Raw genomic sequence first — 27,735 nt, 5'->3', positions numbered from 1 at the left:
ACGTCAGATTCCGAAGCCGCGTTCTCACTATCTGGGGCATATCGATGCGCCGTTAAGGCAGCGACCTTCTTTTTGGCAAACTGCGGTCTCTTAGGCGTAGAGTCGTCACGCTGATCCCCTTCACTACGCGTGCGGGGCTGACCACGTCCTTGCTGGCCACCCCGGCCCCTGCCGCCCCCTCCTCCACCGGTTGACGGAGCCGATGAGTCCTGAAAGGAACGAGGAGAGCGTTGGTCAGAAGCCTGAAATCTTTCAGGCGATTTAATCGTCGCGCGATCGCGCAAATCATAAACTCGATCTGACTGCGCAGGTTGTGAAGGCGCCGGACTAGAAACCTGTGTCTGCTGTTGTTGTTGCTTACCCTGATTCTGCTTTTTTGGCCAATTTTGTTTTTTGGACTTGGGTTGTCCGCCCGATTCCGAAGACTGTCCCTGGGGCTGTTTCTTCTCCTTTTCAGAAAAAGCCTTTAAACCCTTAGAAGTGCGGCCAACCATTTTGTAAGCCGCCACAATAATCCTTGCTAACTGACGGGGTTTATCGGCATCGGGAATTAACGCCAGAGCATTGGCCACCTGAAAGTTCACTGCATCCCCCTTGACATTTGCAAGGATAAGACCGCAAACCGTCTCAAACGAGCCACTCAGGCGCATACCCAATTCAACCGCCGACTCTGGTCCGTGATCGTCTTGAACACGTTTAAGGACCGCAGAAAGGTTAGACACAGACGGGGTGCCATAGCACCTCGAGTAAACCGCTGCAAAAGTCTTACCCCATGTTTCACAGTCAGCAAGTTCAGGGGCCAAATCTTTCGGTAAACTAAGCGTAAGAATCCGGTGTTTCTCACCCGGAGTCGTATTAGGAAACACAGCCTCCAGCTGGTCGAATTTCTCGGCAAGCCAGTAAGGAAAATCATCCTTATCCTGGGGCTTCTTGCCCATAACGGAATTCACCAAGACAGGACTGATTTTCAAACCAGCCTGTTCTGCTCGAAGCTGCGCACCTGCGGGGGCTGCGCCATGAACATTACGACCAATGTAATGAACAAGCGCCCTAATCACTTCAACCGCGACTTCATGAAGACGCCGCAGGTCACCCACATTACACGTGGTGCGATTAGGATGAGGAGTAAACCCACCCAAAGCGGGCCAATTTGTGCCCGGAATGGATAAAGGACCTAACCTCGGAGCCGTTAAAGAATGGGGTAGGGCGCCACCAAACCAAACTCCGTGCTGCCAAGCATCAATAGGTACTTCCAGTGCCCTGTACGGAGCATAAGCTGCCGGTACAGCCGAGGCAGTGTATGAAGGGAAGACACCCGAATTAGCGTCCACTGCCGGAAATGTCACCCAGGAATAAAACAATTCGTATGGGTACGCATGTTCCGCACTCACCACTAGAACCACAGCCAAGCCTTCCACAGGGACATTATATGCCCGTAAGTGGTCGCGAACCGCGACGCGGCTATGCTGCGGTATGTCCACGGCCATATTAGCACAGGAAGAGAAAAAAGACAAAGAACACTTTGTAGCACAACTGGGTAGTAATTCAAAGAAACCGTTTTTAGAAGAATTCAAGCTTGAAAAGACCTATTTTAAAAATAGGTAGGTTTTTCCGACACCACCGTTTACCGGAAACGGGAATGAAGGTGTCAAGGTTTGAATGATATACTACTCGAGTGTCATGAAATAAGGCCAACAACGTACGGGCGCCATGTAGCAGGGTTTCCGTTCTCCCACAGAACTGTGCATAGAGATCTAGAACCTCAGTGAGTTAGGATGATCCAAAACTCACCTCAGTATCAGAAATCCCCTTACCTAGCTAGCTACAGTGTCTCATGGCTCATTATGGAATGATCCATGTCTTAGACAAACCAGAACATGAACTTTAGAATACCTCAGGAATCGTGGAACACATGAACACTCTTTCGTTATATAATCATTTCAAACCAAAACTGAGAGTCAAAGAACACAAGTGCAAGTTTGAAATATTTATTATTCAATGCAAAGTTCTCAAACGCAGTATCTTGTATAATACCAAAATGCAGATTATAAAAATCAGAGTCAGCAGCATAGTCACTAATCCATAGTAAGCAAAAGGTGATAGCATGTTACAATGCAAAATCTATAGAAATCTATATCACCTATATTTCGCGCACCCTATCTAGCATATTATTTTATATCTAAGAAGGTCTCATTCGGGCTTTAGCAGTACGGGCCCATACATCTAAATGTCAGTAGGAGTAGATCACATCAACAGCTACCAGCTCTCTTCATGCGCAGCACCAAGTGTCTACGTTCATTCCGTGTAACTCTATCTTAAACCCGCGTAGAGCCCAAAATGTTGGCATCAACATTATTTGTGTTATGTCTAATGTGGTGCGAGGATCAGGCTTCCCAGCAACCTTGTGTTAGGTTATACTTAGAGTGTGCAGCTCTCAGTGTGCAGACAGTTGTACCAAGTGTACCAGGCAAAGCTGATAGCATAGAAATAACATATTATTCTCAAATAAATCACCTCACCGCTTCTAGGGTGAAAGCGACAACAACAAGTAGGTGTCGTGTGCAAAACTGAAGCCGAAGGAAAAACGGCTGTTTAAACATGTAATACACTCATGCTAACTTAACGCAATATATGTAACGAAGTATCCATATGACACAGCATGTAGGGGTGGATGACAATGAGACACCTCTGGCAGCATGTAGGGGTGGACGACGATGAGACACCTCTGGCAGCATGTAGGGGTGGACGACGATGAGACACCTCTGGCAGCATGTAGGGGTGGATGACGACGAGACACCTCTGGCAGCATGTAGGGGTGGATGACAATGAGACACCTCTGGCAGCATGTAGGGGTGGATGACAATGAGACACCTCAGGCAGCATGTAGGGGTGGATGACGATGAGACACCTCTGGCAGCATGTAGGGGTGGATGACAATGAGACACCTTTGGCAGCATGTAGGGGTGGATGACGATGAGACACCTCTGGCAGCATGTAGGGGAGGATGACGATGAGACACCTTTGGCAGCATGTAGGGGTGGATGACGATGAGACACCTCTGGCAGCATGTAGGGGTGGATGACGATGAGACACCTCTGGCAGCATGTAGGGGTGGATGACGATGAGACACCTCTGGCAGCATGTAGGGGTGGATGACGATGAGACACCTCTGGCAGCATGTAGGGGTGGATGACGATGAGACACCTCTGGCAGCATGTAGGGGTGGATGACAATGAGACACCTCTGGCAGCATGTAGGGGTGGATGACAATGAGAAACCTTTGGCAGCATGTAGGGGTGGATGACGATGAGACACCTCTGGCAGCATGTAGGGGAGGATGACAATGAGACACCTTTGGCAGCATGTAGGGGTGGATGACGATGAGACACCTCTGGCAGCATGTAGGGGTGGATGACGATGAGACACCTCTGGCAGCATGTAGGGGTGGATGACGATGAGACACCTCTGGCAGCATGTAGGGGAGGATGACGATGAGACACCTTTGGCAGCATGTAGGGGTGGATGACGATGAGACACCTCTGGCAGCATGTACGGGTGGATGACGATGAGACACCTCTGGCAGCATGTAGGGGTGGATGACAATGAGACACCTCTGGCAGCATGTAGGGGTGGATGACAATGAGACACCTCTGGCAGGATGTAGGGGTGGATGACAATGAGACACCTTTGGCAGCATGTGGGGGTGGATGACAATGAGACACCTTTGGCAGCATGTAGGGGTGGATGACGATGAGACACCTCTGGCAGCATGTAGGGGTGGATGACAATGAGACACCTCTGCAGCATGTAGGGGTGGATGATGATGAGTCACCTTTGGCAGCATGTAGGGGTGGATGACAATGAGACACCTTTGGCAGCATGTAGGGGTGGATGACGATGAGACACCTCTGGCAGCATGTAGGGGAGGATGACGATGAGACACCTCTGCAGCATGTAGGGGTGGATGACGATGAGTCACCTTTGGCAGCATGTAGGGGTGGATGACGATGAGACACCTTTGGCAGCATGTAGGGGTGGATGACGAGGAGACACCTCTGGTAGCATGTAGGGGTGGATGACGATGAGACACCTCGGGCAGCATGTAGGGGTGGATGACGATGAGACACCTCTGGCAGCATGTAGGGGTGGATGACGATGAGACACCTCTGGCAGCATGTAGGGGTGGATGATGATGAGACACCTCTGGCAGCATGTAGGGGAGGATGACGATGAGACACCTTTGGCAGCATGTAGGGGTGGATGACAATGAGACACCTTTGGCAGCATGTAGGGGTGGATGACGATGAGACACCTCTGGCAGCATGTAGGGGAGGATGAAAATGAGACACCTCTGGCAGTATGTAGGGGTGGATGATGATGAGACACCTCTGGCAGCATGTAGGGGAGGATGACAATGAGACACCTCTGGCAGCATGTAGGGGTGGATGACGATGAGACACCTTTGGCAGCATGTAGGGGTGGATGACGATGAGTCACCTTTGGCAGCATGTAGGGGTGGATGACAATGAGACACCTCTGGCAGCATGTAGGGGTGGATGACGATGAGACACCTCTGGCAGCATGTGGGGTGGATGACAATGAGACACCTCTGGTAGCATGTAGGTGTGGACGACGATGAGACACCTCTGGCAGCATGTAGGGGTGGATGACAATGAGACACCTCTGGCAGCATGTAGGGGTGGATGACAATGAGACACCTCTGGCAGCATGTAGGGGTGGATGACAATGAGACACCTCTGGCAGCATGTAGGGGTGGACGACGATGAGACACCTCTGGCAGCATGTAGGGGTGGACGACGATGAGACACCTCTGGCAGCATGTAGGGGTGGATGACAATGAGACACCTCTGGTAGCATGTAGGTGTGGACGACGATGAGACACCTCTGGCAGCATGTAGGGGTGGACGACGATGAGACACCTCTGGCAGCATGTAGGGGAGGATGACGATGAGACACCTCGGGCAGCATGTAGGGGTGGATGACGATGAGACACCTTTGGCAGCATGTAGGGGTGGATGACGATGAGACACCTTTGGCAGCTGTAGCAGGGTTTCCGTTCTCCCACAGAACTGTGCATAGAGATCTAGAACCTCAGTGAGTTAGGATGATCCAAAACTCATCTCAGTATCAGAAATCCCCTTACCTAGCTAGCTACAGTGTCTCATGGCTCATTATGGAATGATCCATGTCTTAGACAAACCAGAACATGAACTTTAGAATACCTCAGGAATCGTGGAACACATGAACACTCTTTCGTTATATAATCATTTCAAACCAAAATTGAGAGTCAAAGAACACAAGTGCAAGTTTGAAATATTTATTATTCAATGCAAAGTTCTCAAACGCAGTATCTTGTATAATACCAAAATGCAGATTATAAAAATCAGAGTCAGCAGCATAGTCACTAATCCATAGTAAGCAAAAGGTGATAGCATGTTACAATGCAAAATCTATAGAAATCTATATCACCTATATTTCGCGCACCCTATCTAGCATATTATTTTATATCTAAGAAGGTCTCATTCGGGCTTTAGCAGGGCGGGCCCATACCTCTAAATGTCAGTAGGAGTAGATCACATCAACAGCTACCAGCTCTCTTCATGCGCAGCACCAAGTGTCTACGTTCATTCCGTGTAACTCTATCTTAAACCCGCGTAGAGCCCAAAATGTTGGCATCAACATTATTTGTGTTATGTCTAATGTGGTGCGAGGATCAGGCTTCCCAGCAACCTTGTGTTAGGTTATACTTAGAGTGTGCAGCTCTCAGTGTGCAGACAGTTGTACCAAGTGTACCAGGCAAAGCTGATAGCATAGAAATAACATATTATTCTCAAATAAATCACCTCACCGCTTCTAGGGTGAAAGCGACAACAACAAGTAGGTGTCGTGTGCAAAACTGAAGCCGAAGGAAAAACGGCTGTTTAAACATGTAATACACTCATGCTAACTTAACGCAATATATGTAACGAAGTATCCATATGACACAGCATGTAGGGGTGGATGACAATGAGACACCTCTGGCAGCATGTAGGGGTGGACGACGATGAGACACCTCTGGCAGCATGTAGGGGTGGACGACGATGAGACACCTCTGGCAGCATGTAGGGGTGGATGACGATGAGACACCTCTGGCAGCATGTAGGGGTGGATGACAATGAGACACCTCTGGCAGCATGTAGGGGTGGATGACAATGAGACACCTCAGGCAGCATGTAGGGGTGGATGACGATGAGACACCTCTGGCAGCATGTAGGGGTGGATGACAATGAGACACCTTTGGCAGCATGTAGGGGTGGATGACGATGAGACACCTCTGGCAGCATGTAGGGGAGGATGACGATGAGACACCTTTGGCAGCATGTAGGGGTGGATGACGATGAGACACCTCTGGCAGCATGTAGGGGTGGATGACGATGAGACACCTCTGGCAGCATGTAGGGGTGGATGACGATGAGACACCTCTGGCAGCATGTAGGGGTGGATGACGATGAGACACCTCTGGCAGCATGTAGGGGTGGATGACGATGAGACACCTCTTGCAGCATGTAGGGGTGGATGACAATGAGACACCTCTGGCAGCATGTAGGGGTGGATGACAATGAGACACCTTTGGCAGCATGTAGGGGTGGATGACGATGAGACACCTCTGGCAGCATGTAGGGGAGGATGACAATGAGACACCTTTGGCAGCATGTAGGGGTGGATGACGATGAGACACCTCTGGCAGCATGTAGGGGTGGATGACGATGAGACACCTCTGGCAGCATGTAGGGGTGGATGACGATGAGACACCTCTGGCAGCATGTAGGGGAGGATGACGATGAGACACCTTTGGCAGCATGTAGGGGTGGATGACGATGAGACACCTCTGGCAGCATGTACGGGTGGATGACGATGAGACACCTCTGGCAGCATGTAGGGGTGGATGACAATGAGACACCTCTGGCAGCATGTAGGGGTGGATGACAATGAGACACCTCTGGCAGGATGTAGGGGTGGATGACAATGAGACACCTTTGGCAGCATGTGGGGGTGGATGACAATGAGACACCTTTGGCAGCATGTAGGGGTGGATGACGATGAGACACCTCTGGCAGCATGTAGGGGTGGATGACAATGAGACACCTCTGCAGCATGTAGGGGTGGATGATGATGAGTCACCTTTAGCAGCATGTAGGGGTGGATGACAATGAGACACCTTTGGCAGCATGTAGGGGTGGATGACGATGAGACACCTCTGGCAGCATGTAGGGGAGGATGACAATGAGACACCTCTGCAGCATGTAGGGGTGGATGACGATGAGTCCCCTTTGGCAGCATGTAGGGGTGGATGACGATGAGACACCTCTGGCAGCATGTAGGGGTGGATGACAATGAGACACCTTTGGCAGCATGTAGGGGTGGATGACGATGAGACACCTTTGGCAGCATGTAGGGGTGGATGACGATGAGACACCTCTGGTAGCATGTAGGGGTGGATGACGATGAGACACCTCGGGCAGCATGTAGGGGTGGATGACGATGAGACACCTCTGGCAGCATGTAGGGGTGGATGACGATGAGACACCTCTGGCAGCATGTAGGAGAGGATGACGATGAGACACCTTTGGCAGCATGTAGGGGTGGATGACGATGAGACACCTCTGGCAGCATGTAGGGGTGGATGACGATGAGACACCTCTGGCAGCATGTAGGGGTGGATGACAATGAGACACCTCTGGCAGCATGTAGGGGTGGATGACAATGAGACACCTTTGGCAGCATGTAGGGGTGGATGACGATGAGACACCTCTGGCAGCATGTAGGGGTGGATGACGATGAGACACCTCTGGCAGCATGTAGGGGAGGATGACGATGAGACACCTTTGGCAGCATGTAGGGGAGGATGACGATGAGACACCTTTGGCAGCATGTAGGGGTGGATGACGATGAGACACCTCTGGTAGCATGTAGGGGTGGATGACGATGAGACACCTCTGCCAGCATGTAGGGGTGGATGACGATGAGACACCTCTGGCAGCATGTAGGGGAGGATGACGATGAGACACCTCTGGCAGCATGTAGGGGAGGATGACGATGAGACACCTTTGGCAGCATGTAGGGGTGGATGACGATGAGACACCTCTGGTAGCATGTAGGGGTGGATGACGATGAGACACCTCTGCCAGCATGTAGGGGTGGATGACAATGAGACACCTTTGGCAGCATGTAGGGGTGGATGACGATGAGACACCTCTGGCAGCATATAGGGGTGGATGACAATGAGACACCTCTGGCAGCATGTAGGGGTGGATGACAATGAGACACCTTTGGCAGCATGTAGGGGTGGATGACGATGAGACACCTCTGGCAGCATGTAGGGGAGGATGACGATGAGACACCTTTGGCAGCATGTAGGGGTGGATGACGATGAGACACCTCTGGCAGCATGTAGGGGTGGATGACGATGAGACACCTCTGGCAGCATGTAGGGGAGGATGACGATGAGACACCTTTGGCAGCATGTAGGGGTGGATGACGATGAGACACCTCTGGCAGCATGTACGGGTGGATGACGATGAGACACCTCTGGCAGCATGTAGGGGTGGATGACAATGAGACACCTCTGGCAGCATGTAGGGGTGGATGACAATGAGACACCTCTGGCAGGATGTAGGGGTGGATGACAATGAGACACCTTTGGCAGCATTTAGGGGTGGATGACAATGAGACACCTTTGGCAGCATGTAGGGGTGGATGACGATGAGACACCTCTGGCAGCATGTAGGGGTGGATGACAATGAGACACCTCTGCAGCATGTAGGGGTGGATGATGATGAGTCACCTTTGGCAGCATGTAGGGGTGGATAACGATGAGAAACCTCTGGCAGCATGTAGGGGTGGATGACAATGAGACACCTTTGGCAGCATGTAGGGGTGGATGACGATGAGACACCTCTGGCAGCATGTAGGGGAGGATGACAATGAGACACCTCTGCAGCATGTAGGGGTGGATGACGATGAGTCACCTTTGGCAGCATGTAGGGGTGGATGACAATGAGACACCTCTGGCAGCATGTAGGGGTGGATGACGATGAGACACCTCTGGCAGCATGTAGGGGTGGATGACGATGAGACACCTCTGGCAGCATGTAGGGGTGGATGACGATGAGACACCTCTGGCAGCATGTAGGGGTGGATGACAATGAGACACCTCTGGCAGCATGTAGGGGTGGATGACGATGTGACACCTCTGGCAGCATGTAGGGGTGGATGACGATGAGACACCTCTGGCAGCATGTAGGGGTGGATGACAATGAGACACCTTTGGCAGCATGTAGGGGTGGATGACGATGAGACACCTTTGGCAGCATGTAGGGGTGGATGACAATGAGACACCTCTGGCAGCATGTAGGGGTGGATGACAATGAGACACCTCTGGCAGCATGTAGGGGTGGATGACAATGAGACACCTCTGGCAGCATGTAGGGGAGGATGACGATGAGACACCTTTGGCAGCATGTAGGGGTGGATGACAATGAGACACATCGGGCAGCATGTAGGGGTGGATGACAATGAGACACCTCTGGCAGCATGTAGGGGTGGATGACAATGAGACACCTCTGGCAGCATGTAGGGGTGGATGACAATGAGACACCTTTGGCAGCATGTAGGGGTGGATGACGATGAGACACCTTTGGCAGCATGTAGGGGTGGATGACGATGAGACACCTCTGGTAGCATGTAGGGGTGGATGACGATGAGACACCTCGGGCAGCATGTAGGGGTGGATGATGATGAGACACCTCTGGCAGCATGTAGGGGTGGATGACGATGAGACACCTCTGGCAGCATGTAGGGGTGGATGATGATGAGACACCTCTGGCAGCATGTAGGGGTGCATGACAATGAGACACCTTTGGCAGCATGTAGGGGTGGATGACGATGAGACACCTCTGGCAGCATGTAGGGGTGGATGACAATGAGACACCTCTGGCAGGATGTAGGGGTGGATGACAATGAGACACCTTTGGCAGCATTTAGGGGTGGATGACAATGAGACACCTTTGGCAGCATGTAGGGGTGGATGACGATGAGACACCTCTGGCAGCATGTAGGGGTGGATGACAATGAGACACCTCTGCAGCATGTAGGGGTGGATGATGATGAGTCACCTTTGGCAGCATGTAGGGGTGGATAACGATGAGAAACCTCTGGCAGCATGTAGGGGTGGATGACAATGAGACACCTTTGGCAGCATGTAGGGGTGGATGACGATGAGACACCTCTGGCAGCATGTAGGGGAGGATGACAATGAGACACCTCTGCAGCATGTAGGGGTGGATGACGATGAGTCACCTTTGGCAGCATGTAGGGGTGGATGACAATGAGACACCTCTGGCAGCATGTAGGGGTGGATGACGATGAGACACCTCTGGCAGCATGTAGGGGTGGATGACGATGAGACACCTCTGGCAGCATGTAGGGGTGGATGACGATGAGACACCTCTGGCAGCATGTAGGGGTGGATGACAATGAGACACCTCTGGCAGCATGTAGGGGTGGATGACGATGTGACACCTCTGGCAGCATGTAGGGGTGGATGACGATGAGACACCTCTGGCAGCATGTAGGGGTGGATGACAATGAGACACCTTTGGCAGCATGTAGGGGTGGATGACGATGAGACACCTTTGGCAGCATGTAGGGGTGGATGACAATGAGACACCTCTGGCAGCATGTAGGGGTGGATGACAATGAGACACCTCTGGCAGCATGTAGTGGTGGATGACAATGAGACACCTCTGGCAGCATGTAGGGGAGGATGACGATGAGACACCTTTGGCAGCATGTAGGGGTGGATGACAATGAGACACATCGGGCAGCATGTAGGGGTGGATGACAATGAGACACCTCTGGCAGCATGTAGGGGTGGATGACAATGAGACACCTCTGGCAGCATGTAGGGGTGGATGACAATGAGACACCTTTGGCAGCATGTAGGGGTGGATGACGATGAGACACCTTTGGCAGCATGTAGGGGTGGATGACGATGAGACACCTCTGGTAGCATGTAGGGGTGGATGACGATGAGACACCTCGGGCAGCATGTAGGGGTGGATGACGATGAGACACCTCTGGCAGCATGTAGGGGTGGATGACGATGAGACACCTCTGGCAGCATGTAGGGGTGGATGATGATGAGACACCTCTGGCAGCATGTAGGGGTGCATGACAATGAGACACCTTTGGCAGCATGTAGGGGTGGATGACGATGAGACACCTCTGGCAGCATGTAGGGGTGGATGATGATGAGACACCTCTGGCAGCATGTAGGGGTGGATGACAATGAGACACCTTTGGCAGCATGTAGGGGAGGATGACGATGAGACACCTTTGGCAGCATGTAGGGGTGGATGACAATGAGACACCTTTGGCAGCATGTAGGGGTGGATGACGATGAGACACCTCTGGCAGCATGTAGGGGAGGATGACAATGAGACACCTCTGGCAGTATGTAGGGGTGGATGACGATGAGACACCTCTGGCAGCATGTAGGGGAGGATGACAATGAGACACCTCTGGCAGCATGTAGGGGTGGATGACGATGAGACACCTTTGGCAGCATGTAGGGGTGGATGACGAAGAGTCACCTTTGGCAGCATGTAGGGGTGGATGACAATGAGACACCTTTGGCAGCATGTAGGGGTGGATGACAATGAGACACCTTTGGCAGCATGTAGGGGTGGATGACGATGAGACACCTCTGGCAGCATGTAGGGGAGGATGACAATGAGACACCTTTGGCAGCATGTAGGGGTGGATGACGATGAGACACCTCTGGCAGCATGTAGGGGAGGATGACAATGAGACACCTCTGGCAGCATGTAGGGGTGGATGACGATGAGACACCTTTGGCAGCATGTAGGGGTGGATGACGATGAGTCACCTTTGGCAGCATGTAGGGGTGGATGACAATGAGACACCATTGGCAGCATGTAGGGGTGGATGACAATGAGACACCTCAGGCAGCATGTAGGGGTGGATGACGATGAGACACCTCTGGCAGCATGTAGGGGTGGATGACAATGAGACACCTCTGGCAGCATGTAGGGGTGGATGACAATGAGACACCTCTGGCAGCTCCTCCCTCTCCATGACCAGGCAAGTCAACAACGTCTCCTCGGCGTGCGTCAACATCCTACGCATGCTACGGAAGATCTTCTGGTGGATCCCCACCGAGACCAGGAAGACCGTCACCCAGGCCCTCGTCACCAGCCGACTGGACTACGGCAACGCCCTCTACGCCGGTACCACCGCCAAGCTCCAGAAGAGACTCCAGCGGATCCAGAACGCCTCAGCCAGACTCATCCTCGACATCCCACGAACCAGCCACATCTCCGGACATCTGAGAGACCTTCACTGGCTCCCCGTCAACAAAAGAATCACCTTCCGCCTCCTCACCCACGCACACAAAGCCCTACACGACCAAGGCCCGAGCTAACTCAACAGCCGAGTCAACTTCTACGCTCCCAAACGCCACCTCCGATCAGCCAACCACGCCCTCGCCGCCGTCCCCCGCATCCGAAGAGCGACTACAGGAGTAAGGTCCTTCTCCTACCTGGCCGCCAAGACCTGGAACTCCCTCCCGACCGACCTGCGCCTGACCCAAGACCACCTCTCCTTCAGGAAGAAGCTGAAGACCTGGCTGTTCGAGCAGTAGCGGCAACCCCCCCCCCCCCCCCCCACCCCCAGCGCCTTGAGACCCTACGGGTATGTAGCGCGCTTTATAAGTGTCACTGATTGATTGATTGATTGATGACAATGAGACACCTTTGGCAGCATGTAGGGGAGGATGATGATGAGACACCTCTGGTAGCATGTAGGGGTGGACGACGATGAGACACCTCTGGCAGCATGTAGGGGTGGACGACGATGAGACACCGCTGGTAGCATGTAGGGGTGGATGACGATGAGACACCTTTGGCAGCATGTAGGGGTGGATGACGATGAGACACCTCTGGCAGCATGTAGGGGTGGATGACAATGAGACACCTTTGGCAGCATGTAGGGGTGGATGACGATGAGACACCTTTGGCAGCATGTAGGGGTGGATGACGATGAGACACCTTTGGCAGCATGTAGGGGTGGATAACAATGAGACACCTTTGGCAGCATGTAGGGGTGGATGACGATGAGACACCTCTGGCAGCATGTAGGAGTGGATGACGATGAGACACCTCTGGCAGCATGTAGGGGTGGATGACAATGAGACACCTCTGGCAGCATGTAGGGAAGGATGACGATGAGACACCTCGGGCAGCATGTAGGGGTGGATGACGATGAGACACCTTTGGCAGCATGTAGGGGTGGATGACGATGAGACACCTTTGGCAGCATGTCGGGGTGGATGACAATGAGACACCTCTGGCAGCATGTAGGGGTGGACGACGATGAGACACCTCTGGCAGCATGTAGGGGTGGGCGACGATGAGACACCTCTGGCAGCATGTAGGGGTGGATGACGATGAGACACCTCTGGCAGCATGTAGGGGTGGATGACAATGAGACACCTCTGGCAGCATGTAGGGGTGGATGACAATGAGACACCTTTGGCAGCATGTAGGGGTGGATGACGATGAGACACCTCTGGCAGCATGTAGGGGAGGATGACGATGAGACACCTTTGGCAGCATGTAGGGGTGGATGACGATGAGACACCTCTGGCAGCATGTAGGGGTGGACGACGATGAGACACCTCTGGCAGCATGTAGGGGTGGATGACAATGAGACACCTCTGGCAGCATGTAGGGGTGGATGACAATGAGACACCTTTGGCAGCATGTAGGGGTGGATGACGATGAGACACCTCTGGCAGCATGTAGGGGAGGTTGACGATGAGACACCTTTGGCAGCATGTAGGGGTGGATGACGATGAGACACCTCTGGCAGCATGTAGGGGTGGATGACGATGAGACACCTCTGGCAGCATGTAGGGGTGGATGACGATGAGACACCTCTGGCAGCATGTAGGGGAGGATGACGATGAGACACCTTTGGCAGCATGTAGGGGTGGATGACGATGAGACACCTCTGGCAGCATGTACGGGTGGATGACGATGAGACACCTCTGGCAGCATTGGGGGGGGTTTACGATGAGACACCTCTGGCAGCATGTAGGGGTGGATGACAATGAGACACCTCAGGCAGCATGTAGGGGTGGATGACGATGAGACACCTCTGGCAGCATGTAGGGGTGGATGACAATGAGACACCTCTGGCAGCATGTAGGGGTGGATGACAATGAGACACCTCTGGCAGCATGTAGGGGTGGATGACGATGAGTCACCTTTGGCAGCATGTAGGGGTGGATGACAATGAGACACCATTGGCAGCATGTAGGGGTGGATGACAATGAGACACCTCAGGCAGCATGTAGGGGTGGATGACGATGAGACACCTCTGGCAGCATGTAGGGGTGGATGACAATGAGACACCTCAGGCAGCATGTAGGGGTGGATGACAATGAGACACCTTTGGCAGCATGTAGGGGTGGATGACAATGAGACACCTTTGGCAGCATGTAGGGGTGGATGACGATGAGACACCTCTGGTAGCATGTAGGGGTGGATGACAATGAGACACCTTTGGCAGCATGTAGGTGTGGATGACGATGAGACACCTCTGGCAGCATGTAGGGGTGGATGACAATGAGACACCTTTGGCAGCATGTAGGGGTGGATGACGATGAGACACCTCTGGCAGCATGTAGGGGAGGATGACAATGAGACACCTCTGCAGCATGTAGGGGAGGATGACAATGAGACACCTCTGGCAGCATGTAGGGGTGGATGACAATGAGACACCTCAGGCAGCATGTAGGGGTGGATGACGATGAGACACCTCTGGCAGCATGTAGGGGTGGATGACGATGAGACACCTCTGGCAGCATGTAGGGGTGGATGACAAGGAGACACCTCTGGCAGCATGTAGGGGTGGATGACAATGAGACACCTTTGGCAGCATGTAGGGGTGGATGACGATGAGACACCTTTGGCAGCATGTAGGGGTGGATGACGATGAGACACCTCTGGTAGCATGTAGGGGTGGATGACGATGAGACACCTCGGGCAGCATGTAGGGGTGGATGAGGATGAGACACCTCTGGCAGCATGTAGGGGTGGATGACGATGAGACACCTCTGGCAGCATGTAGGGGTGGATGACGATGAGACACCTCTGGCAGCATGTAGGGGTGGATGACGATGAGACACCTTTGGCAGCATATAGGGGTGGATGACGATGAGACACCTTTGGCAGCATGTAGGGGAGGATGACAATGAGACACCTTTGGCAGCATGTAGGGGTGGATGACGATGAGACACCTCTGGCAGCATGTAGGAGTGGATGACGATGAGACACCTCTGGCAGCATGTAGGGGTGGATGACGATGAGACACCTTTGGCAGCATGTAGGGGAGGATGACGATGAGACACCTCTGGCAGCATGTAGGGGAGGATGCCGATGAGACACCTTTGGCAGCATGTAGGGGTGGATGACAATGAGACACATAAGGGTCTTGCCTGCATACAGCAGGAGAAACTGCAGGAGTTTCCTGATCATTCGGAGGGTATAGAAGGATGACGCGACCACTGCGTTTGCGTGACTCATAAACGACGGCTTCTCATCAAATAAAACCCCTAGATTTCTGACCTTTTTTACTGGGGTTGGGGGATAACCCAGATCTGCCGGCCACCAAGTGGGGGACCAAGATGGAGTCAACCGGCCAAAGATCAGGACCTCGGTCTTTTCTGAATTCAACTTTAAACAATTATGGTCCATCCAAGTACTGATTGCCATCATTCCATCTTGAAAATTTGCTGCTACTGCTGGATGGCTAATATCAACTGCGTGTCATCGGCGTACGATGTTAACCCCATTCCATAAGACTTAATTACCCTCGCCAAGTCCGACACATAGATGTTAAATAGTGTCGGACTCAGCGAGGAGCCCTGGGGAACACCGCACGGTAGTGAGAAGACAGGAGAGTAGAAGTCACCCAATTTAACAATTCGGGAGCGGTCTGACAGAAAAGAAGCCAGAAGAGATTTGGATTTGTCTATGATGCCCAATTTGCCTACATGGTTGATCAAGATGTTATGATCAACCGTGTTGAAGGCAGCAGATAAGTCCAGCAGGATAAGCACTGCTGCACCTCCCTGGTCCATAATCTCTCTGACTTCATCTGCAGATTTTATTAATGCTCTGTCCCATGGCCCTTTCAGAAGCCAAATTGTGTATCATCGAGAAGATTGTTCTGGTCGATGTAATTAGTTAATTGGCTATTCATGATCTTTTCGATTATTTTAGTAGGGAAAGGGAGCGCTGCAATTGGTCGATAACTTTTCGGCTCAGCCGAAGGGAACAGGAGTATAGCAGAGCATAACCAGGTGAGTTGATAATAGAATGGGTAACACAAATGGTAAAAGGTGCGGGGAGAGATAAGAGCTGATAGGGATAGTAAAGAGAGATCAGCAGAATCAGCACAGGAGGAAAAGGAGACAGGAAGAGAAAGAGATGGATGAAGCAGGCAGAGTCCAGAGCTTAATCTGAGCCAGATAAAATGCTGGGTGGCGAGTTCAGTTGTGAAGAATTGAGCAAGGAAGGGAGATGTGGCTGTTAGAGGGGCAGGAATAGCAAGAGAAGATGAGAGGCTGGACGAAAAATTGAGAGGTAAAGAGTAGAGCATGGAGAGGAAAGATGAATGCAAAAGTGCCTGAACCAGATAAAGAAAGAAGGAGGCTGGGTGAGAGATATAAGTACCGGATCCAGCCACTCTATTTCTGTCTTTTAAAATGATTGGATCTAGAGAAGGTGTTAATGGAATGAAATACCATAACAATGTGCTATGTTACTACTCGTCCCCCAATCCTCAACAAACATCTTACTATTTCTATCTGTGGCCAAAGTGTCCTGTGAAGTGAGAAGGATTATAAGGCACCCGATAAGACTTAAGTGTTGTGAGGCCCAGGGAAAGGGGCCAGGCTCGGATAGGCAAGGAGCCGGGAAATCAAAAATCAACTGATAGCCTAAGGTGTAAATGTAAATGTAATGTAAATGTAAATGTATTGGCATTTATATAGCGCACTACTTACCCGTAGGGTCCCAAGGCGCTTCGACCGCTGCGAAACCCTTCCTGGCTTCCCTGAGAGATGGTCCCTTAATGGGTATCTCCAGGGTGAGACCAGGCATCCCCGGCGGTCTGGTGTGGCCGTTAGTGAAGATGAGGCAAGCTAATGCCCAGAGTTGCCGAGTGTGATCGCTGATCAGAGTGGGCACCGAGGTGAGAGAATTATCGAGTCCGCTGACCCTGGTCCAGAAACCTGCCGCGCCGGGAATCGAACCCTGGTCCCGGGCCGTCCTCTGCTCTCGGGTCTGCCGCCTCTAACCAGTGAGCCACACTACTTCACTAGGTGAGGTAAACAGGCCCCTGGACTGGCTTTGTCATTGGTGCTCAACTCAAAAAGCTGTTGCAGACTAATGTGACGGTGTTCACAAAGTCGCCCAGCTCATTGTCATGTGCAGAATAACATTGGGAGTGCCTAGAGAGGCACAGAATGAAGAATGACAACGGAAGGGCCTAGACAGGCACAGAATGGAGAATGACAACGGGAGGGTCTAGACAGTCACAGAATGGGGAATGACAACGGGAGGGCCTAGACAGGCACAGAATGAAGAATGACAACGGGAGGGCCTAGACAGGCACAGAATGGAGAATGACAACGGGAGGGTCTAGACAGTCACAGAATGGGGAATGACAACGGGAGGGCCTAGACAGGGACAGAATGAAGAATGACAACGGGAGGGCCTAGACAGGCACAGAATGGAGAATGACAACGGGAGGACCTGGACAGGCACAGAATGGAAAGTTTGTAAACAACACAACGAATCGGGGGTCTAAAAACCTCAATTCAGGCTCATCAAAGGCACTCTCCTGTTGGTAAAGTGTCAACCTATATTATATCAAAAACCGGAAACTCAAGAAAAAGAAACTGAGACTGTGAGCAATATTTGGTAAAGATCAGCCTATAAAGGAATCTGGGTGACCATCAACTATTCACGGTGATCAATATTATCATTTGGTTAGCCAGTTCAAAGTGTAATTGGTCTCTTGATCATAGAGCACGCCATACCGATATATTAAAAGGCTAGATCTTGCCCAAATTCACTCTAGAAAAGTGAAGTGAGTAATACTGTAGTTACCCACTAAAGAAACTGAAAGAAAAAGCAGTGCAAGAAAAGGTGGTGTGCCCCAATGTGGAACTTTTATTCAGAGTGCAGACAACACCCCCTAATTAAAAAAACAGAACAGTGCAAACTGCAGTATTAAACAAATAACTGCCAAAAAAAGGCCAACATGTTTCAGCCGGTAGGGCCACTGGTCCCAAGGCTCTCTTCAGGGCCTCTGCTCTTATACAATTGCTCCTGCAATAGGTGAAATAAAGCACATCTAAATTCTAGAGTACTGTAACATTGCAGTATGGATGCTGGCAAGTATTTGGTAATAGCACAGTGTGGACTCTGGCGTGTATTTGGTAATAGCGCAGGGTGGACTCTGGCGTGTATTTGGTAACAGCGCTGAGTGGACTCTCACGTGTGTTTGGTAATAGCACAGTGTGGACTCTGGCGTGTATTTGGTAATAGCAAAGTGTGGACTCTGGCGTGTATTTGGTAACAGCGAGGTGTGGACTCTGGTGTCTATTTTGTAATAGCACAGTGTGTGCCTTGTATTTGGTAACAGCGCAGTATGGATGCTGGTGTGTATTTGGTAACAGAGCAGTATGCATGCTGGCGTGTATTTGGTCAAAGCGCAGTATGGATGCTGGTGTATATTTGGTAATATTGCTGTATGGATCTTGGCGTGTATTTGGTTACAGCACAGTCTGTACTCTGGTGGGTATTTAGTAACAGCTCAGTATGGACTCTGGCGTGTATTTGGTAACAGCGCAGAGTGGACTCTGGCGTGTATTTGGTAACAGTGCACTATGGATGCTGGTGTATATTTGGTGAAGTTTTTGGACCCACCTAATCGGGCACTGTTCACTTAGCGCTCCGCGCCTTAATTATACTTAACACACTTATTCGATTTTAATACTGGTATTTATTCTTATTTATCTTTTTGATGAGTTTCATTCACTCGTGTATTATTCTCATTTCATAATACAAACGTGTAATACATTTTATCTGCAAACCTTTATATCAACCTTACAAGTTCATTATTTTGGCTTCATGTACATTTTCTACACAATAAGCGGTACATAAAATTTTAACATGTGAGCCCAATGCATTTCGGCGCCTCTACGGTGCCTTCATCAGGGGCGACTCTGAAAATAAAACATATAAACACGGTGTGAGATTTGTTGTACTGTATGTATCATGGGGGATTTGTGGCTAAGCTCTAAAAAAACGTCATACCTGTTAGGTGTCATGAAGGAAGTTTGTTAAGAGCCGCCACTCGACGAACTCTGTGTGTAGACACTGAATGAATTGAGGTATATGCGCTGTCGGAAGAAAATAATTTAGGGGTTACTAGTCACTCTATTTAGTGTGTGACTTTCTCAAGTTATAGGTCGGTGGACCCTTACCTTATCTTCACCATAAATGTAACTTATCTGGTGAAAGAAAACACAATTACTATACTGTTTTCTAACTGGATCTCATAACTGTTAGTGTGCTCAAGGGAATAGATAAAGGCATTTTAAGGTCGAAATGACCCCTACCTTGTCTTCAATAAAGTTATGGCTCTTTCTAGTTGAAAAAAACGCAATTACTCGACTGCAGTATATCGAGGTTATAAACTTACTAAAAGGAAACTGTTCCAAACATACCTGATGCGCAAAGAATCTCCGCCAAAAATGGGGTTCAGAACGTTAACCGGCCGTCTCAACACTGGGTCGAGAAAACGTCTTATGAGACTACGCGTACTCCGCCAGGAAGCGGAGTTTGTAAACATTAAGAGAGGACTAAACGTTTATACTGTGGCTTTCATTTTCAACTATTTGAGCGCCATGATGGAATGTATGTCTCGCTCATAACACAAGTGTAATCATTCGTAAATGTAGATTGCTAAGACAAGGATGCTGGGAATGTCTCCCGGTCTATGTTAACTCCACGGATTTAGTCAAAACACGGGGTATATTAATCCAGTGAAAAAAATTCAATATTAATGCTATTATAGTGCCAATAAACACTGTAAACCCCCTACTTAATTAAATAGGTATCACATATATGGGGCTGACTGGATCTTTAGTAAATGTATGCATAATGCCAAAGGTATGGAAGTCCTGAATTGATGAATTGAATATCAAAGGCGAGTCTCTTACTGATATTATCACTGCTAATGTCTCATATTCGTTTTTGCATGATTTTAGGTCTCCTAAGTTATCCGCCAAACGGCAACTGTTTACTTAGTTCCCGATTTGCGATTTTTGTGATTAACATTATGTTAATTACCGGCTTGAAAAATTTTTTTTGTGGTGTCATACAGAAATATAAAAATTTCAGGATACCATAAAAGTACAATGGCTTAATGCGGTTATATGGTCATTTCTAGTGTACTATGATGATGTGTGTATCCTGACAGTATATAATGCATTCAAGGTGGATGTATTTACTATGCATAGTCTCAGTAACAAAACGCTAATGTGAGCATATTGTGAATCTCATCATAGTAAATGTTTTAAACCTTACCACTTATAAAATACAGTCTGATATTTTACAGGTCCTGTATATTAAACAAACCATAAATTCCAATGATTTTTAACAGTAAAAAAACAGTGCATCTCAATCCATAATTTCATCAATCGATTAGGTCATTTGATAGTCGTATGCATTTTAAGTCCATCTGAACAATTTAATAGTAATACATCAAAATAAATCACATTGATTCATGCTTCAGTGCACTTTGGTGTAACTATTTTCTTACTCAATTTGTAATCATACATATGGTGTTGGAGCATATGCCTATAGTTGTGCTTACATGTCTCTATGATGATCCGTGTTATTATGACTCTTGTGACTATTACTGTCCGTAATCTTATAGGTAACACGAGAGGTCATACTTATCATTGAGCCCTACTGGGGTTAGTGTTTTTAGATGTTTGATCCAGAAAAGTTCTCGTTGCAACAATCTCTGGTGGTTGTCAACCCCTTCTTTTATCAGTACTTTCTCAATGACAAAAAATCTCAACTGGGATATTGTATGTTTTTCATCTCTCCAGTGAAGTACCAAAGGTGATGTTAAATTCTGGTTGCTCCTTACGCCCTCCATTTATTTTTGGTGTATATTTGGTGACAGCGCAGTATGGACCCTGGCGTGAATTTGAAAATAGTGCAGTATGGATGCTGGTGTGTATTTAGTAACAGCGCAGTGTGGACTCTGGTGTGTATTTAGTAACAGCGTAGTGTGGACTCTGGTGTGTATTTGGTGACTGCGCAGTGTGGATGTTGGAGTGTGTTTGGTAACAGCGTAGTGTGGATGCTGGAGTGTATTTGGTAACAGCGCAGTGTGGACTTTGGAGTGTATTTGGTGACAGCGCAGTGTGGATGCTGGAGTGTATTTGGTGACAGCGCAGTGCGGATGCTGGAGTGTATTTATTAACAGGGCAGCGTGGATGCTGGAGTGTATTTGCTACCAGTGCAGTGTGGATGCTGGTGTGTATTTGGTGACAGCGCAGTGTGGATGCTGGAGTGTATTTGGTGACAGCGCAGTGCGGATGCTGGAGTGTATTTGGTGACAGCGCAGTGCGGATGCTGGAGTGTATTTAGTGACAGCGCAGTGCGGATGCTGGAGTGTATTAGGTGACAGCGCAGTGTGGATGCTGGAGTATATTTGGTGACAGCGCAGTATGGATGCTGGAGTGTATTTGGTAACAGCGCTTTGTGGATGCTGGAGTTTGTTTGGTGACAGCGCAGTGTGGATGCTGGTGTGTGTTTGTTGATAGCGCAGTGTGGATGCTTGAGTGTATTAGGTGACAGCGCAGTGTGGATGCTGGAGTGTATTTAGTGACAGTGCACTGTGGATGCTGGAGTGTATTTGGTAACAGCGCTTTGTGGATGCTGGAGTTTGTTTGGTGACAGCGCAGTGTGGATGCTGGTGTGTGTTTGTTGATAGCGCAGTGTGGATGCTGGAGTGTATTAGGTGACAGCGCAGTGTGGATGCTGGAGTGTACTTGGTGGCAGGGCAGTGTGGATGCTGGAGTGTATTTGGTGACAGCCCAGTGTGGATGCTGGAGTGTATTTGGTGACAGCCCAGTGTGGATTCTGGAGTGTATTTGGTGACAGCACAGTGTGGATACTGGAGTGTATTTGGTGTCAGCGCAGTGTGGATGCTGGAGTGTGTTTGGTGACAGCGCAGTATGGATGCTGGATTGTATTTAGTAACAGCACAGCGTGGATGCTGGATTGTATTTGGTAACAGTGCAGTGTGGATGCTGAAGTGTATTTGGTGACAGCACAATGTGGATGTTGGAGTGTATTTGGTAACAACGCAGTGTGGACTTTGGAGTGTATTTGGTGACAGCGCAGTGTGAATGCTGGAGTGTATTTGGTGACAGCGCAGTGTGGATGCTGGAGTGTATTTAGTAACAGGGCAGTGTGGATGCTGGAGTGTATTTGCTACCAGTGCAGTGTGGATGCTGGTGTGTATTTGGTTACAGCGCAGTGTGGATGCAGGAGTGTATTTGGTGACAGCACAGTGTGGATGTTGGAGTGTATTAGGTGACAGCGCAGAGTGGATGCTGGAGTGTATTTGGTGACAGCGCAGTGAGGATGCTGGAGTGTATTTGGTGACAGCGCAGTGCGGATGCTGGAGTGTATTTGGTGGCAGCGCAGTGCAGATGCTGGAGTGTATTTGGTGACAGCGCAGTGTGGATGCTGGAGTGTATTTGGTGACAGCGCAGTATGGATGCTGGAGTGTATTTGGTGACAGCGCTTTGTGGATGCTGGAGTTTGTTTGGTGACAGCGCAGTGTGTGTGTCTTGTAATCTGTGTGTCTTGTGTGTGGATGCTGGTGTGTGTTTGTTGATAGCACAGTGTGGATGCTGGAGTGTATTTGGTGACAGTGCAGTGTGGATGCTGGATTGTATTTGGTAACAGTGCAGTGCGGATGCTGGAGTGTATTTGGTGACAGCGCAGTGTGTATGCTGGAGTGTGTTTGGTGACAGCCCAGTGTGGATGCTGGAGTGTGTTTGGTGACAGCGCAGTGTGGATGCTGGAGTGTGTTTGGTGACAGCGCAGTATGGTTGCTGGAATGTATTTGGTGACAGCGCAGTGTGGATGCAGGGGTGTGTTTACTCTACTGAAGCACAGTGTCTGCTGATGGTATTTTGCTGGCAGGATCCCGACTCCCCCGCCTCCTCTTGTGCTCCTCGGCACCAGTTGTCCGCTCCCTTCTGACTTGTCTCTTTGTTTCTCTTTCCGCAGATTGCTCTGGACGGACGGACATCGAGGCAGAGGTCGCGTTCTTAGTCGAGGGTGATTTCATTGTATCTGATGATCTCGTTCGCCTCATCCTGGAGCCCTCCTTGGGGGCGCTGCTAAGGGGCTTCCACGTGTCCCAGGGCTCCGTGCGGCTCTACCTGGTCCTGTACAGCTCTGAGCCCCAGACACTGGACCACTTGAGGAGCTCCCGCTGGCTCCGTCCCCTCATGGACCCCCGATCCCCGTGGACCATTCATTTGCTTCCCAATGTCCCTTTGTTGTCGGAAGCCCTCACCCAGGTCAGACGGGGGGTGCTGTCCGGGGGCGGGGGGGCCCGGCCCCTCGTGCCCCGGGTCCTTCTGCTCCTCACCTCTCTTTGGGGGATAGACGCCGATGCACCGGGTCTGGCCTGGGAGCTGCACGGGGCCGGGGTGCAGGTCTTTGTTCTTGATGTGATGTGGGCTGCGGTGGACAGGATGGAGGATCTGGAGGACGTCGCCAGCCCCCCAGCCGCGGCCCACCTGTTCATCATGGAAGACTATGAAGACATCCAGCGCATCCTGCCGGAGCTGACAGAGTCCATCTGCCTCAGGGTCCAGCACAAGATGAAAAGCATCAAACACAGCCTTATGGGACCCAAGGGGGAGGAGGCTGAGGCAGGAGAACCTTAGACCACAGAGGCCCCCTGCCGGTCACCCCTCCCCACACCGGAAATCCACCCTCGGACTTCCGGCAGAGAGGAGAGGAGACAGATGGGGGCAGATCACACAATGGAGGCAGCTGACCCTCCCGCCCTGCATATAAGGAACAATGTGTGCGTGTGTTTTAAAAAGGTTTTAGCGTCTATTTAACATTTTAGGGAGATTGGAGAACTTTGAAGCATTTATGATTAGAATTTAGGACAGAATTCTACTTAAGACTAAACTTATCTTCTAGAACAGAGAATTTGCATTCCCCTTCATCCATGTCTCATTGCGTCAGAAAATTGAGATGTGACTAAATATTCTGAACTCATTTATAAACTTTTGACGCATGGCAGCTGCATTGCTGTGCGTCAAAAGAAAGGGCAGGAAGTGCGCAGTGATGATGCATTCCTGTCCTTCTCCCCTGCGCCTGCGCACAAACAGCAGCCATGCACCAATTCAGACACCCTCACACCATGTTTCAAGGGTGCCTGCGTTGCGGGATTGATTGTTTTTGTGCAGGAAGGGGCACCGTCCTGCACAAAAATAATCATTAATCACATTTTCCTCTTTCTTTGTGTGCTGCAGAATGCAGGACTCAGAAAGTGAAATAAAAGTATTCATCCTCGTTGCACCACTCCTACGCCTTTCCTGGGGACACGTAAGAATCAGATGCATTCACAGGTATTCCATTCCTCGTAAACCTGGGAATGCTTTAGATTCCATCTGAGTTGCGTGGAAAAACCCACAGCAACACGCATGGAATGCCCCTTTCACGCAGTGTTCTGCACGAAAGAGGGACATATTTACAAGACATGAACATCCACCTAAAATGGCTTTGCTGGCCTTGTAAATATGCTGATGCACATTACACCACAGGAGTTTTAAAAAAGTAATGCTTCAGCGGCGCAAAAGTGCCGCGAGGGCCTGGTAAAGGAGGCCCTATGATTTGCAATGTCTTCCTGTATTTGTTACACCAAACATCAGCGACCTGATCCCGCAGCCGGTAGACCTCATTTGAGCCTTCCTGGTTTCTTGGTAAAACATCATTTTAGGGAAGAGAATGAGGTTACAGAGTTTGAATAACTCCTTTACCGGACTAGTCGGTGGTCAACTCAGAGATGGGTTTCGCCACATAGACGAATAAGTGAAACTTATTCAGGACAACCTAACTCGGCTCCCTGCCTCATTCTGGCCCCTATCAGTGCCTGTCCAATCTGGACCAGAATCTTCTGAATTCTTTCTTCTTATTGGGTGCCAGGAGATGCTGCCTCTGTCCTTGTACCAAACACCCTGAAAAATTAGAATATGACAAACTGACCCAATTCAGGATTTTAAGTGTGTTTGAAAGTTGGGCCGATCTGAGGGCGCAATGCTTTTACCGTGCTGTTATGGATTCTTTCCAGGATTGGTGGCATGTTCCACTTCGTATTTTACCTGAGATTGTTTTGCTGCCATTTTGATAGTCTTTCTGTCATTTTATATTGCTTTGTAATCCACCTATTATTTCTGTTCTTGGTGCATTTCATTGTTTATGTCTAAACACGCCTGATGCGATGATCCTCTAGCTGAAGTGTATTTAATAAAGAATTAAGCAAAATATTGAAGTGTCCATGTTTAGTATAAATTAGGGATGCCTGTGGTTATTTAAAGTTATTACACCTAATGTTCTTGTTCTTTATGTGGTTTCCCCCATAGGTAACGACCAGGAAATGCCCAGCTTTTCTCTGGTGTTATAGTAAAGAGCGGTCCCAGAACATGAGGACAAATTCGAGAAATTATACAAAAACACTCTATTTTGCTTATTTGGAAAACACAATGATGTTCATTCACATCGTGTTAAAGGCATCTTAATGTGCATTTTCATTGAAATACTTTACAAAGATGGGTGCCCACAGAGGAGGGAAAGGGGGTGGGGGTGAAGTGGATGGGATTAGTGCAGTTTGGAGATATGACAAGTCAAGCATACACTCTTTTTATGCAAAACAGTTATGGGTGGCTTCACAGAGGAGCCAGCCGAGAATACATCATATTTTTCATTTTTCCGTTGCCATCCTTTAATAAACAGTGTTGCGAACCGCACTTGTGTCAGGTGGCTGTGGGATGATGGTCTACGTTTCGACCCTGGGGTGGTAGGGGTGCTATCCCTTAAAGAGCGGGTCTTCTTCAGGACAAAGGGGAGTGGCTGGCAGAATTCCTAAAAAGGAACAAGTTTTAAACCATCATTAAATATGTCCCAAGGGGATCATAAACGCACAAGAGGGTATATCTAAAAGATTATTGGTGTGCCCTTGTTATTAACATAGGCAAAAAAAACATTCTATATTTAGGCAAAAGCCAACTAATTTACAACCAGTCTCATACACAAACAACGGGGACTCACATGTGCGCGAAGCGCAGGCGCTGAGGTGACTCTAACGCTGTGGATTTTCGGGGGATCAGGCCTCGTCTAAAAAATACACAATACAAAAGGCTTGTTTTAACATGGGGGTACCCATGAGAGATTTGGAAGTATTACCCACAGGTATGCAGACTACTGGATTACCTGTCTTCAAAGGTTCAGGCTAGGTATGGATGCAGTCAGGCGTACCCCATGGGCTATGGAGAGAAGGGGGGGGCGATAATTAGATTTAACCCCTTGGACGCTCATGACGAGCTCAGCTCATCATGGTGTACACCTCCATACACTCATGACGAGCTGAGCTCGTCATGAACAATGGGAATCCAGAAAAGTCAGCATCCAGGAGAATTAGCTGTAGCAGCGATGGTGTTAAGAAAATTTAAGAGGAGCCGCATAGTTAAACGTTCCAAAAGGGACGAGCGGGCCGAACGGTTTACCTGAGGAAGGGATTCTCTCTCACCGCTCCAAACTGCCGGTGGTCTGCAGCTGTAGCGAGCGACTGGTTGATGAAGCCGAAAATAACTTCCGGGCTGAGTACGTCACGTGTCATGCATGAATCGTCAGAAGAAAGGGAGAAAAGACTGGCGGTCAGGTTGCCATGGCGACCATCAAGCCGATTTTGCCCAACAGATTGTTTAATACACATGGATAGTTACTGTGTAGTCGCCACAAACGTATAAGAGGTTGACTACTGATGGTGCACAAATTTGCAGATAAAAGCGTATGTGCTCCCGTATGGGTTGTTATCGTTGTTACCACGCATTGGCCACACATAATATTAGTGCTGACAGTAAGATTGGGACAAGTGCTAATTTAATGCATTTTTTACGCGTAACTAACCGCGTAGGTTGTTAAAAGCGTAGTTACAAGAGGCCAGTAATGCGGCCCGCCTTCCTTACTCATGTCTTAAGTTACTGTGTAGCTGCCACAGGGTGCTTGAAACGATAGTTAAAGTACAATGTTCATGGTTTCCCACATCATGACAGGTCTGTTAATCTTTACTTAAATATTAAAAAAGAGAAAAGATGTGTACCTACTGCGCAGGGTGGTAAAGACAGTCTGGAGTTTGATGAGCAGAGTGGATAAAAGAGTATGTGATTCAGAAGAGGTGGTTTAAAGATAGAAATTCATAGTACTGCCAATTGAGCGAAAGTACTATCCATTTACTTAA

General features: G+C 49.5%; 1 protein-coding gene across 1 annotated transcript in view; it reads left to right on the top strand.

Annotated features, from left to right (window-relative positions):
* Positions 1-24,151, top strand: part of LOC147700482 (collagen alpha-1(XII) chain-like) — a 246,051-nt gene extending 221,900 nt beyond the window's left edge. Inside the window, exon 5 of the mRNA XM_086928435.1 lies at positions 23,484-24,151. Within this exon, the coding sequence (XP_086784561.1) occupies positions 23,484-24,151 (668 nt within the window). The remainder of the gene's footprint in view (positions 1-23,483) is intronic.
* The last annotated feature ends 3,584 nt before the right edge of the window (positions 24,152-27,735 follow it).

Source organism: Lissotriton vulgaris, chromosome 7, assembly GCF_964263255.1.
Source record: "Lissotriton vulgaris chromosome 7, aLisVul1.2, whole genome shotgun sequence".
Taxonomy (NCBI): Eukaryota; Metazoa; Chordata; class Amphibia; order Caudata; family Salamandridae; genus Lissotriton; species Lissotriton vulgaris.
This window is presented reverse-complemented; position numbering and strand designations above follow the sequence as displayed.